Source organism: Pinus tabuliformis, chromosome X (assembly GCF_031772625.1).
Source record: "Pinus tabuliformis cultivar Carrire ecotype Pingquan chromosome X, CPIR1, whole genome shotgun sequence".
Taxonomy (NCBI): Eukaryota; Viridiplantae; Streptophyta; class Pinopsida; order Pinales; family Pinaceae; genus Pinus; species Pinus tabuliformis.
In genome coordinates this window covers 1,636,420,304-1,636,440,980 of record NC_142308.1, presented here as the reverse complement: position 1 = coordinate 1,636,440,980, position 20,677 = coordinate 1,636,420,304, and the positions used below count along the sequence as shown (strand labels likewise).

Sequence of the window (20,677 nt, the reverse complement as noted above, 5' to 3'; positions counted from 1 at the left end):
TGGATTTTAGATTGGTTATTAAGCTCAAAGGTAGATAATCTAAAACTTGATGAAAATGTTGGAAGTGAAGGCCATTGAAGTATAGGATTATAGCACATTAGGGCATGCATTGGCCATCAAGACAACAGAGGCAGGTTAGGCACATATCTTAAGTCAATAGTCGGTTGTAGTATAGCGAAGAATGAGGGAACACATAAATATTAAGTCACGTGTAACAAAGCATAAGGTTATGAATTCTACCACACAACTTATTAACTAAATATTCAGAAGAAACATGACAGACCAACAAAGAATTCTGCAATGAATAAGATCCACCATTATCTTGAGCATATAGGAATGAATTGAAGACAACAACTTTAGAAATGAGTATTAATTAACATAAGGAAAACACAAACTCAAGACCACACACCATAGGAACCTCTGAAACTCATAACAAAGTATGCTCTGAGATTTTATTAAAATGTATACAGTGTCTGCTCCTCTCAACTATTCTCCATCCCTCTTACATTGAATATTTAGCCTTTAAATACTATTTAGGCCAAAGGCCAGATACATTGCATTTCATCTAGCTAAGTGGATCAAAGGTGTGTTTTATCAATGGAAACAACAAGATTTGGGTTAATTACACGAACATCATTAACTCAGAAAATCATCTTCATCCTCATCTGCCCGTAGTTCTCTGGAAATTTCTAAGCTACCTTCCATGGTACCAAAAATCTTGCTAAAAATCTTCCTGATGCCTTATCGATCTCCTTCAAGCTTATGAGGTCACTTTCGAACAATTGAAACCATAAAACAAGGCGGAGTACAAAATCATGTCTGTGGAAGGGATGTAAATGCCTTTGCTTCAACTCCTTTATGCGTTTCTTAATTTTGTGACCAGAGGCGAGACCGAGGCTTATTATATCAGAGCTTTTCTAATCGACGATTCCTAATCGGAGGTGTAAATTCGGTGTAGAACACTTCAACTTCGCCGATTGCCCATTGCCAATCACCTTTTGTGCTAAGCCCTTGGTCTTGTGTCTCTTCATGTGACCACGTTCTAGCCCCCTTATCGGAGCCCCTCTCTCGAAAATCTTTAATCAACGCTTTCATTTGGTAAAAAACACACATCCGCCAATTGCCGAACGCTGGTACGTGATGTCATCGATGCCATGTCAGTGTGATTGAAACAATCCTGAAACTGGGAACTATGTACTCCATTGGCATCACTGCTTCTTGGTCATAAACTAGCCTAAATGGTGTCTGTCTGGTCAACTTCTTACAGGTAGTTATATATGCCCAAAGATCAACTAGTATAAGCACATCCCAATCGTTCCTATTTGCATTACAAATCTTCGTCAAAGCATTCTCCAGGATCTTATTAAAGGCTTCAATTGTTCCATTTGCTTGAGGATGATACGATGTGATTTTCTCATGATACATATGGAATTCTTCAAGCAAAGCAACAATCGTTTCATTCACGAAAAGCGAGCCCATATCGCTCTTAAAAATATTAGGATAGCCAAACCTAGACAGAATGTACTCAAATATAAACTTCATAGCTGTAACTGCGCTACAATCCTTCATGGGCTGCGCCTCAACCCACCTGTTGAAGTATTACGTCATTGTGATGATGTATCGTGCTCTTGTCTTTTCTCCGGGTGGCTGAATAGGTCCCACAAAATCTATTGCCCATTTATCGAATGCCTGTAACGAGACTTGTGGGTTCCGAGGAAATTCATCCCTCTGCGACAACTTCCTAGTCCTCTGGCAGACATCGAATGCCCTACAATATTCCTTAGAATCTTTGTGCATAGCTGGCCACCACAACGTAGTGTGTAGGATCTTCTGTGCAGTCACTTTTCCAACATAATGTTCTCTAGCAACTCCTCCATGTGCTTCGGCAAGGATACTTTGTCTTTCATAGTCCGGTACATACCTGTGTAGACATTCATGTCAGCCCATTTTATACAAGTTCCCTACAATTACAGAAAAATTCTTGGCCCTAACCACCAATTCCTTCCTCTGTTGGGTCTTATATCCTTTAGGGGCTACACCTGTAGACAGGAATTGGATGATATCCGCAAAATGTTCATCGACAATGTGCACAGCAAAGAGCTGCATATTAGGCAATCCTTCGTCAATACTTATAAGTTCTTCGTCATTTTCAATCCGCGAAAGGTAATCAGGTCCAACATTTAATCTCCCTGGCTTCAAAACTACTTCATAGTCGTAACCACAATCCACCTGTAGGTTAAGGTCCAGTCCCCCCAACCTTGGAGAGGGCTCTCTCGTTGGATCAACTGTCAATAAAAAAACACTGATAGGATATGGATTTTAGATTGGTTATTAAGCTGAAAGGTAGATAATATAAAATTTGATGAAAATGTTGGAAGTGAAGGCCATTGAATTATAGGATTATAGCACATCAGGGCATACATGAGCCATCAAGACAACAAAGGCAAGTTAGGCACATATCTTAAGTTAATAGTTGGTTGTAGTATAGAGAAGAATGAGGGAACACATAAATATTCAGTCACATGTAACAGAGCATAAGGTTATGAATTCTGCTACACAACTTATAACTAAATATTTAGAAGAAACATGACAAAGCAACAAAGAATTCTATCATGAATAAGATCCACTGTTATCTTGAGCATATAGGAATGAATTCAAGACAACAACTTCAGAAATGAGTATTAATTAACATAAGGAAAACACAAACTTAAGACCACACACCACAGGAACCTCTGAAACTGATAACAAAGTATACTTTGAGATTCTATTAAAATGTATACAGTGTCTCCCCCTCCTCTCAACCATTCTCCATCCCTATTACAATGAATATTTAGCCTTTAAATACTATTTAGGCCAAAGGCTAGATACATTGCATTTCATCCAGCTAAGTGGATCAAAGGTGCGTTTTATCAATGGAAACTACAAGATTCACGTTCATTATAGGAACATCATTAACTCAGAAGATCATCTTCATCCTCATCTGCCTGTAGTTCTCTGGAAATTCCCAAGCTGCCTGCCATGGTACCAAAAATCTTGCTAAAAATCTTCCTTATGCCTTATCGATCTCCTTCAAGCTTATCAGGTCACTTTCGAATAGTCGAAACCATAAAACAAGGCAGAGTACAAAATCATGACTGTGGAAGGGATGTAAATGCCTTTGCTTCAACTCCTTTATGCGTTTCTTAATTTTGTGACTAGAGGCGAGACCAAGGCTTATTATATCAGAGCTTTTCTAATCGACGATTCCCAGTTGGAGGTGTAAATTTGGTGCAGAACACTTCAACTTCGCCTATTGCCGATTGTCGATCGCCGCTCACCTTCTGTGCTAAGCCCATGGTCTAGTGTCTTTTCATGTGACCATGTTCCAACCCCCTTATCGGAGCTCCTCTCTCGATGATCTCTAATCAACGCTTTCATTTGGTCAAAAACACACATCGACCAATCACCAAAAGCTGATACATGATGTCATCAATGCCATGTCACTGCCACGTCACTACCACATGTCAGCCTGTGAGTGGTGACCCGTGTCACCCAATTTTGGCCTATTCTGACCCCTAAAAATGCCAAATCCGCCTGGCATGTGTCCACAATACGACCATGTCATTGTTGATGTCATCCTTCATGTGGCCTTTATGGGAACGAATCGCTGATTGCCACTTGTAGCTAATCGAATCTAGTCTTTGTTTGCCGCGTGTCCTTTATCAGATTCAATCTCTTGTTAACAAGCGTCCCTTTGGGAGGAGAGAGAAAAGGCCTAAACTTTCTTTGGTTTTGCAAGCGATTCCTTTGTTAATTTGTTTTCAACCTTCCCGACACTTTAAGACTATAGGCCTATTCCTGACACATTTATCGCATATCGCAAGTTTTAAAGGTTGTCACCCCTGCGACTTGCGAATGCCGATTGCCGACCACACTGCTATGTCGATTGCTGACTTTGCTCTATGCTCCGATATGCGATGAGCTCTGGACCTCTAAATTATGGGATGCGGGATTTGGAACCGCCAATCGCCGATTTGCGATATCGACGATCGGTAATCAGTGATTTGATCTGACCTGCACTGTTTGCCTCTCCAAACCTCCGATATGCAGGATCCAAGACTTGTACTTAGGCATTTTCCTTTGTTTTGTGGGTTTTGAAGAGAAAACATGAATTTTCTCTAACTTTTGACCCAGAAGGCAGTTTGCAGGACTGAATATACCATTGGAAAGTTTCTTTTGAGGACTTTATCATGAAAACACTCGCAAGATCATTTTACAAAAGCTTGACAGGCAAAAAGCCATCCCAACCTTACACTGGTTTGATAAATGACCCTTTGAACATGAAAGCCTTTTAGACTATGACACCCAATAATCCATAGGCTAAACTGACCAAAATGAATAGTGAGAGGTCAACACTTTTGATTCCTATTATTGGACTCTAACACTTATTATAACTGTGATCTGAAGTCTAGTATTCGAGATTTGGTTATTATAATATAGATCTGAAGTCTAGTACTCAAGATCTACTTATTATAATTGTGATAGGAAGTCTAGTATTCGAGATCTGCTTATTATAACTATGGTATGAAGTTCGGTATTCGAGATCTGCTTATTATCACTGTGATCTGAAGTCTGGTATTTGAGATATGATTATTATCACTATGATCTGAAGTCTGGTATTCAGAATTTGCTTATGATCACTGTGATATGAAGTCTACTGTCCGAGATCTGCTTATTATTTTAGTGATTTGAAGCTTAGATCTAAGATTTGAGCCTAGATCTAAGTTGTAATCTGGATATCTTCTGTGACATAATGAGCCGATCAACCTCTCCTTGGTGATCATTTTTGGACATTCAGTGGAGGAGTTTGAGCACTTGTGGAAGCCTTCTTGGGTTAGTATAGTCCTTGTCTTAATGTATTGTTGAAGGATCTCTCTAAGAAGGATTGGTTGGGTTTTCCCCTTGTGGGGTAATGCCCTGGTCTTGGACCTAATTTCTAGTGTCTTTTATTGTGCATTGTAATCTCTGCTTTCTACTTACTATTGTTGGTTAATTTCAAGTATAATTATTTGATGGTGGAATAATACATTGAAAATATTCTTCTTGGTATGCTCAGATTGATGGATACTTGATGAGGCTGGGATTCAATAGAAGTAATTTTGATTCTAACCCCTACTTCAAGGTTGTCCAAGGTATGCCTTTGATTTTGGCTTTATATGTTGATGATTTGTTCATGATAGGAGCAGTCTTTGATCATCTAGTGTAAGAGGGAGGTTGCCTTTGTATTTGAGATGAAAGACCTTGGGTTGTTGCACTATTTCCTGAACTTAGAGATGTGGCAAAGATCTAGAGAGTTTTTCCTTAGCTAAGGAAAATATGTTGTCAAACTCTTGGAGAGATTTTGGATGGTCGATTGTAAATCCATGGCCACACCGATGTAGGCAAACATCAAGAAATTATGTGGTAAAGTTGCAGGACCAGATCTAGCGGATCCATGTAGCGACAATTGATTAGGGCTCTCATAATTTTGGTCAACACAAGACCATATATATGTTTTGCTGTTAACACCATGACCTAGTTCAAGGTGGAACCTTTGCATGCTCATTGTGTGGCTGCAAAACATGTGTTGAGACATCTACATGGGACGATCAATTATTACCTCATTTATACTGTCGATGGTGATTTGAGAATGCAAGGATATATAGAGGCAAATTGGGTTGGGAGCATTATTGATAGGAAGAGCACATCAGGGTGTTGTTTTAGCTTAAGATCTACCATGATTTTGTGGATGAGCAGGGAGTGGAAATTTGTCACTCTCATTACAACTAAGATATAATATGTTGCAACTATTATGGCTAGCTTTGAGGTAGTGTGGTTTTGAAAGCTCTTTGTAGAGCTGTTTGATCATGTGCTAGATGCGACTATGATATATTGTGACAATTAAAGCGGGATCAGACTATTAGAGAATCCATTATTCCATGACAGGTCGAAGCACATCGAGATTAAGTACCACTACTTTAGGGATATGGTACAATGAGGAGCAGTGAGGCTTTAACACATGTTGACTGATGAGCAGGTTCTAGACATTCTCCCCAAGCCTTTGCCAAAAGTGAAGTTCATATTCTTCGAAGTGTAGCTTGGGGTGCAGGAGAATGTATCCCTCCACGAGAGGGAACACTGCTGATCGAGAACACTGAGCATATGCTCTTCCCCCAGTCTTTTGACTAGCCATGGAATTGGTGAGGGGGGAATGAGTAGCGAGACTCTTGGGTGTGAGGGTACTCCTTAAAGCCATGGAATTGGCTGAGTACGTGCCCTAGTATGCATCGTACCTGCAAGTCACCTTCATGTCTTTATAGACCAAGGACCATATTGAGATGGTTAAGCTTGCCGGGATTGCCACCCATCTGGCCAGTGGGTGAAGAGACTTAGGTGTGTGTGATCTTTACCAAAGTCGGACACGATTGCCATGGACTTGGTTAGGGTAAAATGATCTCCCTAAGTATTGGATGCAGGTGTTCTACTACTTGATCATTGAGGATCAAGTTGGGTGAGGGTCAATCAATGGATATAGGGTGTGTGTGATCTTTACCAACGTCATTTATGACTTCCATGGACTTGGTTGTGGTAAATCGAACTCCCCTATTGTTGAGTGGATCATTCTTATTCTTCTTTGGAGTGAATCATCATTGTTTAGCTTAGGTGAGATGAGCGTCTCTTAAGTTGAGACATGTACATCTGAGATGTGATGGTGGCCTGGGTGCAGGCAATATGGATAACCTCTCGAATCTGGCAACAATTTCTTCAATATCAGGCCAAATTTCTCCCTCTGCTTCAATTGGCGTATCAGTCATTTAATTGACAGCTTCATGGATTTTCCTCTGATCGCCACAACCCTTGTTAATTAACAAACAGGGGCTCTGTTCCTATCGGAACTATAATTCCAAAGAATTACCCAAAAACACTATTGGCGGGCTTTTAGTGTGGAATTCATATAATACACTATTGGCGCTTTATTAAAACACTGCCACGGATTATAACAGTCTTGGTGTAATTCCAAAGGAATTACACTATCGGTGCTTTTATATTCCAAGTTCTGCGTTATACACAATATACACTATCGGCATGTTTAATGCCCTTCCTCCTTCCTTTTCCCGATGCGATAATCGGCAATCGCTATTGGCGGCCTCCAAAGCACCAATACTTGGTCCCTACTGCCTCCAACGTTGCCATGTGATCGTCCTTGCAGACCTGACAACCCTTTCCACTCTTCTCTATAATGTTTCGGGTTCAGACTTATCGGGGTTTCGGATTTCGGTAGTTCCATAGCCCTTTCCACTCTTGCGATTATGCGATGCGATACAGGGTTCAGACTCGATGAGGATGTAAACTAGACTTAATATCATTTTAGGTTCGGAAACTCATTCTGGACTAAATTTTTCACGATTCCTCTGTGTAAACAGGGTTTTGGCCGTCGAGTTCTATAAGGCAATTAAAGAGGCCTGCGCTCGACAGTATCAAAGGAAAACACAATCTAAGGCTTCAACCAAGATATTAATTGGGAATAAGGTAAATTCATCGATATTCAAGCTCAGAGAAAGACATTAAAACTGATACACGCATATAATTAACATTCAACAGAGAATCATAAATCAGATGAACAGAGAGAGGTTTTGCAAATGATAATGCTTCTGGGCTTGATTCGTCCACTCTGAGCCTCCTGTCCTTTTATTTATAATTAATAGATAAAGCCTCTCGGTCATTATCCTTTACAAAAGCATGGCTTTTACATAAATGATTTAAAGCTATAAAGCTACTACAACTTATCATAAAGCGACTATTACAACATTGTTTTTATTCTTAATTCTATCTTTATCTTAAACTAGAAAGCATGGAAATTGCTGGCTAAAGGACCCCACTCCCTTGCCTGTAGATTTTTTTTTTGATTTTTGGAATATGTTTGAAGACTTTTTCCCTTTAAGTCACAAGCTCCTGCATCAGACTCCTGAGGACAAAATTCTTCATGGGATTTTGTCCACGAGTTCATCTACAGAACTGCCCAGTTTCTGTAGCGTATCTTCTGTAACCCAAGTAGCTTCAGCGGTTGGCAGATCCTTCCATTTTATCAAACACTGAAAGTACTCTCGTCCCCTTGTCTTCTTAAACACCTTCTTGTCCAGAATTCTTTGTTGTGGGTAACTGTTTTACCCAGTCAATCTCTTGGGTCTCTTTATCTTGTGCTGTATCATCTGCATTTTCACCTTCATGCTTGTACAGGTCTGCAACATTAAAAATTGGTGATATTCCAACATTAGGGCGTAACTCAATCTCATAAGCATTTGCAGAAAATTTCCTCAATACTCTGCATGGTCCAATTTTCTTGAACTTCAATTTATTATACTCCCTCTTTGGAAATCTCTCCTTTCTGAGATGTGCTAAAACCAAATCCCCAACTTCAAAGTTCACCTCTCTTCTTCTCATGTCTGCTTTGGTTTTGTATTTGATGTTGCTATCCTGTAGCTGTTGCTTCACTTCTTCATGTATTGCCTGCATTTCTGAAGCAAAGTCTTCACCCTCTGCACTTCTCATCTCTTCTTTTCCCAAGTTTCTTAATTCAGATATTCCTCTTGGATGCATTCCATAAACAATATGGAATGGACTCTGTCCTGTGCTCCTGTTAGGTGAGTCATTATATGCATACTCAGCTTGTGGTAACACTTGATCCCATTGCTTTGGATGTTCTGCAGTAAGGTTCCTTAAAAGATTGCCTAAACTCCTGTTCACAACTTCAGTCTGTCCATCAGTTTGTGGATGATAGGCAGAACTGAAACTTAATTTAGTTCCCACTTCTTCCATAGTCTCCTCCAGAAATGTCCAACAAATTTGGAATCTCTGTCTGAGATAATACTTTTGGGCAACCCATGCAATCTTACAATCTCCTTAAAAAACAAATTATCAATGTGAGAAGGATCACTCGTTTTATAACATGGAATAAAGTGTGCCATTTTTGAAAATCTGTCCACTACAACAAAAATTGAATCATTACCTCTTGGAGTCTTTGGTAAGCCCAACACAAAATCCATACTTACCATATCCCAAGGTTTATCTGGAATTGGTAATGGGATATACAAACTTGTGTTTTGGCTCCTTCCATTTGCATATTGGCAGACTTTGCAAGTTCTCACATACTTCTCCACTTCAGATTTCATTTTCGGCCAGAAATAAAAATTTGTTTAGCTGCTCATAAGTCTTCTCTATGCCAAAATGTCCTGCAAGTCCTCCACTATGTTTTTCTTTGATTAAATTCTCCCTCATTGAATAGTTTGGTATGCACAACTAATTTTTCTTAAATAACAGTCCATCTTGTAAGAAGTGATCCAACCATTTACTCCTATCCACCAAAACATGATTTTTACATGCCTCAAATGCCTCTTTAAAATCTGAATCGGTCTCATATAATTCCTTAAGAAAATCAAAACCCAACACTTGGATTTGACTCTCTTGAAGCAATACATTTCTCCTACTTAAGGCATCTGCAACTTTGTTTGACTGCCCATTTATATGCTTCAAAACAAAATGGAAACCTTGAAGATACTCTACCCATTTAGCATGTTTCTGGCTGAGCTTTGGCTGCTGCATTATAAACTATAGTGCATGGTTATCTGAATAAAGGATAAATTCTTTCGACATTAAATAATGCCTCCATTTCTTCAATGACTGCACAACTGTGTAGAACTCCTTATCATAAGAAGAATACTTCTTTTTTGAATCATTTAGCTTTTCACTAAAATAAGCTGTTGGTCTATCTTCTTGGCTTAAAATACCTCCAATTGCTTCTTCGCTGGCAGCACACTTCACTTGACAAGGTTTATTAAAATCAGGTAGAACCAAAATAGGCTTTTTGGTGATTTTATTCTTTAACAGCTGAAAATTTTTCTCTGCTTCAGCAGTCGATTTAAATGGCTGTTTGTCCTTCTTTACAGTCTCAATAATAGGTGCATTAATCTTACTAAAATTCTTAATGAATTTTCTATAAAAGCTAGCAAGACCATGAAAACTCCTTACCTCAAAAACACTTTTGGGTGAAGGCCACTCCATAATTGCCTTGATCTTCTCTGGATCCATCTTCAGCGCTTCAGCAGAAATAACAAATCCCAAGTACACTAGCTCTTCTTTCATGAATGAATACTTCTTCAAACTCAGTAGTGAGTTTTCTTGTTGCAGCCTTTGTAAGACATAATTTAAATGCCTCCTTAGACCTGCTGTAGACTAATGTATCATCCAGATATACTATTACAAACTTACCAATGAACTCTTTAAAAACTTCATTCATGAGTCTCATGAATGTACTTGGTTCATTTGACAACTCAAAAGGCATTACTCTCCACTCATACAGTCCTTCATTTGTCTTAAAAGTGGTTTTCCACTCATCCCCTTCTCTTATTCTTATCTGATGATACCCACTTTTAAGATCTAGTTTTGAAAAATTCTTTGCTCCACTCAAGCAATCCATTAAATCTTCAATTCTAGGCAATGGAAATCTGTACCTGATTGTGATTTTATTGCTGGCTCTTGAATCTGTACACATTCTCCAGCCTCCGTCTTTCTTTGGGCTCAGTGCTATTGGGACTATGGAAGGACTCAAGCTCTCTCTGATCAGCCTTTTGTCAAGCAATTCTTGCACTTGCTTTCTAACTTCTTCATTTTTTGTAGGAGTCATTCAATAAGCTGCTTTATTAGGTAGACTTGCTCCAGGAGTCAAATCTATATGATGGCTGATTCTTCTAATGGGTGGTAATTCATTAGGCAAATCATCAACAATAATATCACAATATTTCTCCAACATTTCTTGAATTTCAATGGTTAAATCAGAAACTTTAGTCGAAGTCATTATTACCTTGGGCTTGCAAATTAAAACAAAATTTACCTCATTTTCTTCAATCTACTTCAAGTATTCCTTTCCTCCAAGTAACAGAGTTTCTGGATCAGTCTTCTTTCCTGGTACATCTTCTTTTTGCAGAGGCAGCAATGTATGATTGACACCATCCTTTCCAAAGTTGTAGGTGTTTCTTTTCCCATCATGCATGGCTCTTCTGTGATATTTCCAAGGTCTTCCAAGCAATATGCAACACACATCCATTGGCATCACATCACAAACAATTTTATCTTTATACCTGCCCACCTAAAATTCCACTTCACACTGTTCGTTCACTAACAGTTGATGTCCCTTTTGCAACCATGACACATTGTAAGGTGTTGGATGTTTCATTGTCTTCAGCTTCAATTTCTCCACTACTTCTGTAGAGACCAAATTATCAGTGCTGCCACTATCAATGATCATTTGGGAACATTTCCCTTGGACTTTACACATTGTCCTGAATAAAGTCTTCCTTTGTGATGGTTCAGCCATCTCCTTTGTTGGCTTGAGCAGAACTTTATTAACTACCAAAGATTCTCCTCTGTTTGGTATATTTTCTTCTTCTGCCACTGCTGCTACTGGTGCTTTTCCCTCAACTAGAGCAACAATTGCATTCCTCTGATTTGTTTCTGCATTCTCTGGGCACTCAAAAGCTCTGTGTCCCAATTTGTTACATCTGTAACATCTTATTTCTCTGCCTCTTCCTCTACCTCCTCTTCCTCTAGAAAAACTCCCTCTGCCTCTTACATCACCTCATGTGGTTGCATGCTGGGTTGAGTTGCTGCTAGCTCCATCTTTAGGTGCTGTAGATCTTCCTCTACCACCTTGACTTCCCCTTCCTCGGAAAGTACCTCTCCCTCTGGCAGACTGCTTCCTCATGAGTTTTTCTTCAGCTTTTAGTGCTATCTGATAAGCTTCCTCTACTGTTTTAGGAGACAGTAGACTTATCTCATCTTGAATGTCCATCCTAAAGCCATTCATATATCTAGTTACCTTCTCATCTGTATCTTGGGCTTCTCCAGCTCTTATGCTTACTTTCCAGCTCTTATGCTTACTTTATAGAACTCCTCTGTGTATTCTTTTAGTGTTAAAGATCTCTGTCTAAGATTTTGCATTTGTCTAAACAAGGTTTGCTGATAATTACTTGGCAAAAACTTACCTCTTAGCTTTGCTACCATCCTGCTCCAATTCTTGATTGGTTGCTTGCCAAGTCTCTTCCTTTCTGCCTGCACACCATCCCACCAAAGCGCTGCATGGCCTTTTAACTTGGTGACAACGAACTTCATTTTCTTCTCATCTTTTGTTTCTTCATAGTCGAAGAATTTCTCCATGCCGTTAATCCAGTCTATCAATTCTTCTGGATTCAATTGTCCTTCATAAATTGATACCTCAGTCTTTGGCCTGGCCGTGGATCTCAACACTGACTGAAAAAACCTCATCTCAGGAGTAATTGCTACAGTTTCCTCCTTTGCAGCTTCAATCTCAGGTTCACTAACATCTCCATCATCTATGTTTTTGCCCGTTGTTAATGCATCCAATCTAGCTTGCATTTGTTGCACAACTTCCATTACTTCAGCGTTTGCAATAGGCCGTCCTCTTCCACCACGTCCTCGTCCTCTTCCAAATCTGAAAGCCATAGTAACTTTCCTACTCCTGCTTCTGAGATTCAATCCAATGTCAGATAGCTGCTTTGATACCACTAATGGTGGCCTGGGTGTAGGCGATATGGATAACCTCTCGAATCTGGCAGCAATTTCTTCAATATTAGGCCAAATTTATCCCTTTGCTTCAATTGGCGAATCAGTGATTTAACTGGCAGCTTCATGGATTTTCCTCTGATCGCCACAACCCTTGTTAATTGACAAACAGGGCTCTGTTCCTATCGGAACTGTAATTCCAAAGAATTACCCAAAAACACTATCGGCTGGCTTTTTGTGTGGAATTCATACAATACACTATCGACGCTTTATCAAAACACTGCCACGAATTATAACAGTCTTGGTGTAATTCCAAAGGAATTACACTATCGGCGCTTTTATATTCCAAGTTCTGCGTTATATGCAATATACACTATCGGCATGTTTAATGCCCTTCCTCCTTCCTTTTCCCGATGCGATAATCGACAATCGCTATCGGCGGCCTCCAAAGCACCAATACTTCGTTCCTCTCACCTCCAGGTTTGCGATGCGATCGTCCTTGCGGACCCGACAACCCTTTCCACTCTTCTCTATAATGTTTCGGGTCCAGACTTATCGGGGTTTCGGATTTCGGTAGTTCCACAGCCCTTTCCACTCCTCTTGCGATTATGCGATACAGGGTTCGGACTCGATGAGGATGTAAACCAGAATTAATAGCATTTCAGGTCCGGAAACTCATTCTGGACTAAGTATTTCACGATTCCTCTGTGTAAACAGGATTTTGGCTTTGGAGTTCTATAAGGCAATTAAAGAGGCCTGCGCTCGACAGTATGAAAAGAAAACACAATCTAAGGCTTCAACCATGATATTAATTGGGAATAAGGTAAATTCATCGATATTCAAGCTCAGAGAAAGACATTAAAACTGATACAAACATATAATTAACATTCAACAGAGAATCATAAATCAGATGAACAGAGAGAGATTTTGCAAATGATAATGCTTTTGGGCTTGATTCCTCCACTCTGAGCCTCCCGTCCTTTTATTTATAATCAATAGATAAAGCCTCTCGGTCATTATCCTTTACAAAAGCATGGCTTTTACATAAATGATTTAAAGCTATAAAGCTACTACAACTTATCATAAAACGACTATTACAACATAGTTTTTATTCTTAATTCTATCTTTATCTTAAACTAGAAAAGCATGGAAATTGCTGGCTAAAGGACCCCACTCCCTTGCCTGTAGATTTTTTTTTTTTGATTTTTGAAATATGTTTGAAGACTTTTTCCCTTTAAGTCACATGCTCCTGCATCATGTGACTTGTGGTGCGGTCGAAAATTTCTCCCTAGCTGAGAGGGAGTGTTGAGAATTGGCAGGTATGGTTAGAAATTCCATCAAAAAATAATGGAAAAAAGTCACTTTTGTGGCATTTGACTGTAGTTTGCAGGAGGATTTTTGACTCTGATTTGACCGAGTTTTCACTAAGGAAGGAGGATTATTCTCTGAGTTGACCGAATCTTTTCTCTCCTTGCGTTGACCAAAATTCTAGGCATTGACCACAGGTTTGATTGGTCCTTGACCAAAAATCTTTGTGTCTCATTGTGCTTGGCTATCTTCTATTGTGCAGTTTTTGTTTACTGTTCTATCTATACTTGCTTAACTGTTATTGCGGTGTATGAGATTGAATGAAATTGTTTTAAGTGATTATTACAACATAGAACACTGTGAAAAATTAACATTGATCTAGCAATACAAAGTCTTAGTTTGATGCACACGCAGAGGATACAAGCCCAACGAAGATGATAAACTAATCAACCACGAAGTAAACTCCAAAATAGGGTCGAATCACTGGCAACTTTGGAAAGCTCAAGAATAGACCTGTAATTAACCCTGAAGACTAAGAAACCATAGCCAAAAATTAACCATAAACCCAAAATATCGTAATAAATTTGAGCTCTTTCGAATCTTCAATATTCCACAATGCCACAGACAAATAGACATAAAGAGCGAGTTCTTCTCTTGAATGAATGAGAGGTAATCATCTATATTTATAGTGAAAATTAGCCCTTGGTTGAAGCTGCCCTGTATTTGGAGGGAAAATATTAAATTTGATAATTTAAAGGAATGGAGCCAAAAACCCCGATCAAAGGGAAGGTCATATTTAACATTTGATTTCGATTTAAATTTTTAATATACTCAATGACATACTTTAGTCATATAATATTCAATTTGATTTTTAAGGAAAAGTTCTTTTAACTTCTTGAGTTGCCAACTATTGATATACCACTCCAGCACCACCTTTTGGGGATATGGACCACAAGAAGTGGGCTTTGACCTTCCGAAGGGCATATATTGCAAACCGTGAGGACACACAAGGCGTGTCATATACCATTGGAATCGACACGACGAGGAGCATCCAATGATGGTGCCCCTGACACCAAAAACCCCAATCTTCTTGGTCATATTTTTCTTCAAAGGTGGGGCATTTATTGTTTTCCTTCCTCTTTGTCACTTGGCGCTTCCAATCAAGATAATCTAGACAAGTATTAAGAGTTTTCAAGAATTGATGTTGGCGTCAATGACAACACCATTCAACACAACAACACACATTTGACACTAGCATTTTTTGGCAAAGCACATGGAAAAACCCCAAAGGGAGATCCATTAGAGAAGAGGAATGTTATTAAAGAGCTCATAGAAAATTTCCAAGTTTACAACAAATACAATTTCCAGCAATTAATGCTCAGTGCTTATCTTGAAAATTGAGCCACTTTCACCCTTGATTTTCTTGTTGTATGGACACTCCTCTTAGTTGTACGACCCTTGAAAATGTGTTGTATGGTACAACAATACCTTGCTGTACAATTCCTTGATAATTGTGCCAAACAAATCAATAATAAATGTGTTGTAAAACAATACAAATAATCGCTGAAAACTACCGAGATTTACATGCCCAATCTCGCTGCTAAATGCCTTAGGATTCGTGCCCTCTCTGGTTGCTCCTTTACTTTTCTTCATCTCCTCTCCTCCTCCTTTCTCTTCAAAGAATGTGCCTCTTCCACTCCCTTTTCTCCTTTTATTTCTCATTAATGACTAAAATCCATAACCCTAGATCTTAATGGATGAGATTAATAGTCATGACTTAATTTTACATTGGGCCCACTTATATCATTTAAGTGACTCAATTTTATAAAGTCACACTTTATAAAAAGTCACTTTTTAATCGTTATTTAAAAATGTACACTTCTCAACTTTATAAAATCACTTTATAAATTAAAGTGTCTAGGGAGTGAAATGTGCTCTGTTACATCCACATGCTAAACGCCACCAATGCATAAATACCTCTAGGCTACCAAAAAGCTAACACTCCCTCTTAGTGAGGGAGGTACTTTTGGCACCTCCACCACCTGAATTTGACTCCAAACCCATCTCATCATTTGTAACTTCTCCCTCTCAACTTAAGCCTGTCTTGTGACCTTCCTTGAAACTTGCACTGACAGCCTGCTAGAACCAACCATGCCCTAAGGTGTCCCATCACACTTCGGAGCATTTATCAATGCCATGTCATACCAATTGAGTCTCCTATTAGTACCTGAAGAATCACTCTTCCTCGCCACCTGTCCCCTCTTAGCCACTGACACTGATCCTAAATTCAAGATCCTCTCAGATCCATCCATAGGCTGTCCTAGCAACTTGTATGACTGCCCCTGCCTGATGCTAACCACCATTGTTACATCCAAGGTCGTTCCCTCTGAATATAGATGTGCCTATCCATCCTAGAGCAAAACTATATATCGATCATCCTTCAAGGATGATATTGAGTGCAAGTCTACTATCAACCCCAAAACAAATAACATCCTTGTCACCTCCAGAAATCCTTCGGACTCTAGTTGGAACCTAACACATCTAACCCCCCTTTATTGCATGCATGGTTATAGCTCCACAAATCACATGGTAGTCTAAGCCTGTGTTTGAATTATTGCAGAACACTGATCTCATCCCCATCATGTGAGTAGATGCTCTATTTCCCACTAGTCATAACCCATTGTCATCGTACACAACAATACTATTATTTGAGATATAGGCAATAAGAGAAAACTCTTTCTCAAATTTCTCAGCATAGTCATCAATCTTAGTTGATACTACTCATGGGGGTTTCACTCAATGAACCTATGACATATCATGTGCATTCGTGGCATACGAAACAATACCCCTAATTTGACTACATATTGGAAAAGACTTCTAAGAATCACATTATTTAACCCCCTACTAATACAAACCCAATACACCTTCCCAATTTAGAAAACCCTACTTTCACTAGATATTGTAGGTATCCAATTTTTCATTACCATTTTTTATACTCCTTTCTAATTTTTCATTAACTTTGAGCTCCATTTTTTATATCTACCAAGATAAAAACCCTTTATCCCCTATATATCCCCCAATATATTATGTCATTTTTTCTTCAATAAATATCCCCCAATATGAGCTCGCGTGCTATGGTATTGCTCCCATAGTGAAGCCCCCATGATACTACTACCATTGCTACCTATTCCTCTTTCTTCATCTTCTACTTATATGGACACCGACTTGCACAATGACCAGTCTTGTGACATGCGAAGATTTTCACTTTACTCATGTCATTCACAGAAGTAGATCCCCCACTTCCCTTTACCTTACATTTTTCTTTTCCATTTGTAGTAAGAGTAACATTCTCCTCTTCTTCCCCACTACCTTTCCCACCACTCTTGGCATTTCACCTTATCTCTTTTTAATGGAAATTGTCCCACATTCTTCCCCATTTTGGAAGTTTCTCAGAGGCAACTATCCTAACAATGAAGGCATCCCACTCCTTGGAAAACAACCCATCGCTGATCTAGCCAGTTGCTCATTAGATATGGTTTCTCCCATGTTTGATATTGCTGATAATAGTTTCGAAAGAATTTTTGAAGGATCACCAACATGCTAATAAACTGATGACTAATCTGAAATTTGATGCCAAAATTGCAAAGGTGCAATTCTGGGTGTTAATATGAGGTACTTATTATATGTGCGAAAGGTAGGTTATATTGCATTTGTATTCCTTGGATGAGGAATTAAATTTTGCATCCAACGATTGCTCCCTCTCGAAATTTGAGTAAATCTATAAGGAGATAAGTTGAAAATGCTAGCTGAAAAAATAGTTTTTTTTTTACTCAAAAAATGGTGAATCATCCTCCATGGTTGACATCATCATCTTGAATCCTATTGGTTCTTATAAAGTTGATTTTGGTTGTACATTTTTGTTTGGAAGCTCATTTTAGACCTCAAAATTTCTCTAATAACTCACTGTGTAGAGAGATACGTACGTGCAAACTTGAAACTACTTGTTATAAATATTAAAATTGAAACTATATAATTATGACACATTTTATAAGTGCGAGATTCAAATCATTCAAATGTAATCCATGCTTATCGTTCATTGAGAATGAACTGTGTTAAATATTTAATGCTTTATTTATTTAATTAAGACTAATTCCCATGAGTGGGATATTCAAATAAGGTTTGTATTTGTCTTTTATGCAATTTTAAAATAGTTGTGTTGGGTGTTTAATATTTAAATTATTAAATTATAATATATGGATATTCAATTTTGAAATTAAGCGATTCATTATTCGATAATTAAACTATTAATTTATTATCTATATTTTTGTTGATTAAAATTAAAATTTAAGAAATATTAGTTTGAGATTATAATTTTAGGGATTCAATATTTAAATCTTTTGATTAAGATTTTTATTTATTTAATTTTTTTTAATAAATAAGATTGAAATTTGAAAAATATTATTTTAAAATAAATTATATGAATTATTTAGTAAATAAATTTTATTATTTTATAGATTTTTAAAAATAATTATCATATTTTTTTGAATAATTATTAGAAGTATAAATTTTAATTATTAAAATTATCAAAATAAAGTTATTCCAAAAAATTCATTTTTAAAATCAAAACTTTTGAAATAACATAATTTCATTATCAAAATTGTAACTTTTCATTGTCCAATTATATTAATTAATTTATGAAGACATTACCACACAACTAATTTATTCCAATTGGTTTTAAACATTAACTTAGTTGATTAATAAATACCAAATCATTCAATAATGGCACATACCACTATGAGTATTATTGAATATTGAATTAGTTTTGTGTTAAAATAATTAATTTAATTTTTAACAAAAATATATTAATTATATTTTTAAAATAATTTAAATTATATATATATATATATATAAAAGTTATTTCTATTTATATTTTATCTTAGTTACGATGAATTTTGTTATCAATTACTTTTTGCATAAAAAAACAGGTACTATGCTACATAATACATTTGTTATATTATGGATGTCAAAACAAGTGATGTTGAAACATGATTTTTAATATTAATTATTATGTTTAATTTGTTACTAATAAAGTAATGTTGATTTAGATATCGTAATTTTCATTAGATGACTCATTTCAATTGTCATTTTTATGTTTACTAACACCATTATCGATTTCACATTGCAGTTAACATTATTTTCAGGGTTTGTCAGCTATAAGATGGTTCGTGAAGCTTATGATTGTAAGTGTTATCTAATCTTATGTTCATTGATTTTATTTTATTTTCTCCATTGATGAATTCCAGTTTGTTGTTGCAACGACAATGTTTTGCAAATCCTTTGCTACTGTCCCATTATTTGTTGGAACATAGTGACCATAAGATAATGTTGTAATTGATGATTAACTTATCATTGTGTTTCGGGTAGAATCACCTTAGGGTCTTGGGTTGGAAACCCCAATAGAGCGAGGCGTACATCATAAAGAGACACACAAACAAGCAGTCCTAATACTTAAACAGTTAAAGTTGGTACAAAAGGTCTTACGTGTAGGTCCTATGTTTGAGGTCGTTCCCGTATGGTCCAAACTTTCTATTTCTTCCTTGCGCTTTAAGACCTGCAATTCACTTAAGGAAAAGCATATACACCAAAAATAACTGAAAGCATGTTCATGATATCAAGGTTAGATCATATAAGCATGTAAGCAAATAAGCATTAACGTGAGATTTTATAAGCAAATCATGACATAAATTAATGCATAAAGACCATAATCATCATGAACAAAACAACATCTCTTTATTAATGTAAGCTAAAGAAAATATAGAAGAACTACACCCTGAGTCATCCGCCGACTCAAAGCGAAACTGTCCTCCAGATCTGTCCTACCCAGGCCTCAACAATCCTTCTCCATAAGTATACACAAGGATGTCATGAAGGGATGATGAACATCTCAAAAAGGAAACAGGGGTTTCCTATGACTTAGGAGTGCAGAAGGCATGGGGATATCTTCAAACTTAATCAGGGATATAATCAACTATAATATCAATATCTAATCTTTTCTCATCGCTTAGGCCTTCCCATGGAGGTTTATTTATACTTCTCCAAATTAGTTTTTTCAGTTGGGAAACAGTTGGGCCACGGGCTATAGTAGGTGGGTATCGGGTCAATCCCGTAAACCCCGTCCAAATTAAGGGAGATAGTATGTTTTTTAATGTTTTAACACATATACGCGGGTTGGGTATAGATTGACCCGCGTGTACACATGCTTTAGATATGGAAAAATCGCGTTTGGGATTTAAAACATTGTTTTTAAGAAAATGGACCAAGTCTGGTAGGGAAGGATTGCCCTAGGCCATATCATAGAGCATCAAATCTATCAAGGGTGGTAAATGGTGCTATAACACTTTGAAGTTGGAAATTTTGTGCTAACATGTGTAGAGGGATTTTGGTATGTGACTTAGCGATCATCTTCCTCTCACTAGAATTCTTCAAACATCTTTCATGTACCATAACTAGAGTCCACTCATGATAAACAATGTATTAAGATATTATGAATGGAAAAGTTATAAACACAATAAAGCGTAATAAATGCTAATTAATCAGATAATGACAAAAATGTCTTATTATACCTGCTGCAGGCATCATATAACGTATTGAGTTTTACATTGATTGGCTATTAGTTTCCCTTTGACCAAAAAAGATTTAAAGTTTATCTAAAGTTAAACATTATCAATCAATATTTATTGTTTTTAAATAAAATTTAAATTCATTTATCTCAAAT

At 37.4% G+C, this 20,677-nt stretch overlaps 1 protein-coding gene across 5 annotated transcripts in view; it reads left to right on the top strand.

Annotated features, from left to right (window-relative positions):
- CW7 overlaps positions 1-20,677 on the top strand; it is a 502,578-nt gene that overhangs the window by 359,606 nt on the left and 122,295 nt on the right. For all 5 annotated transcript variants that reach the window (XM_089453029.1, XM_089453024.1, XM_089453026.1 and 2 more), the window contains one exon: positions 19,088-19,142. In XM_089453029.1, coding sequence (XP_089309155.1) covers positions 19,088-19,142 — 55 coding nt within the window. The remainder of the gene's footprint in view (positions 1-19,087; positions 19,143-20,677) is intronic.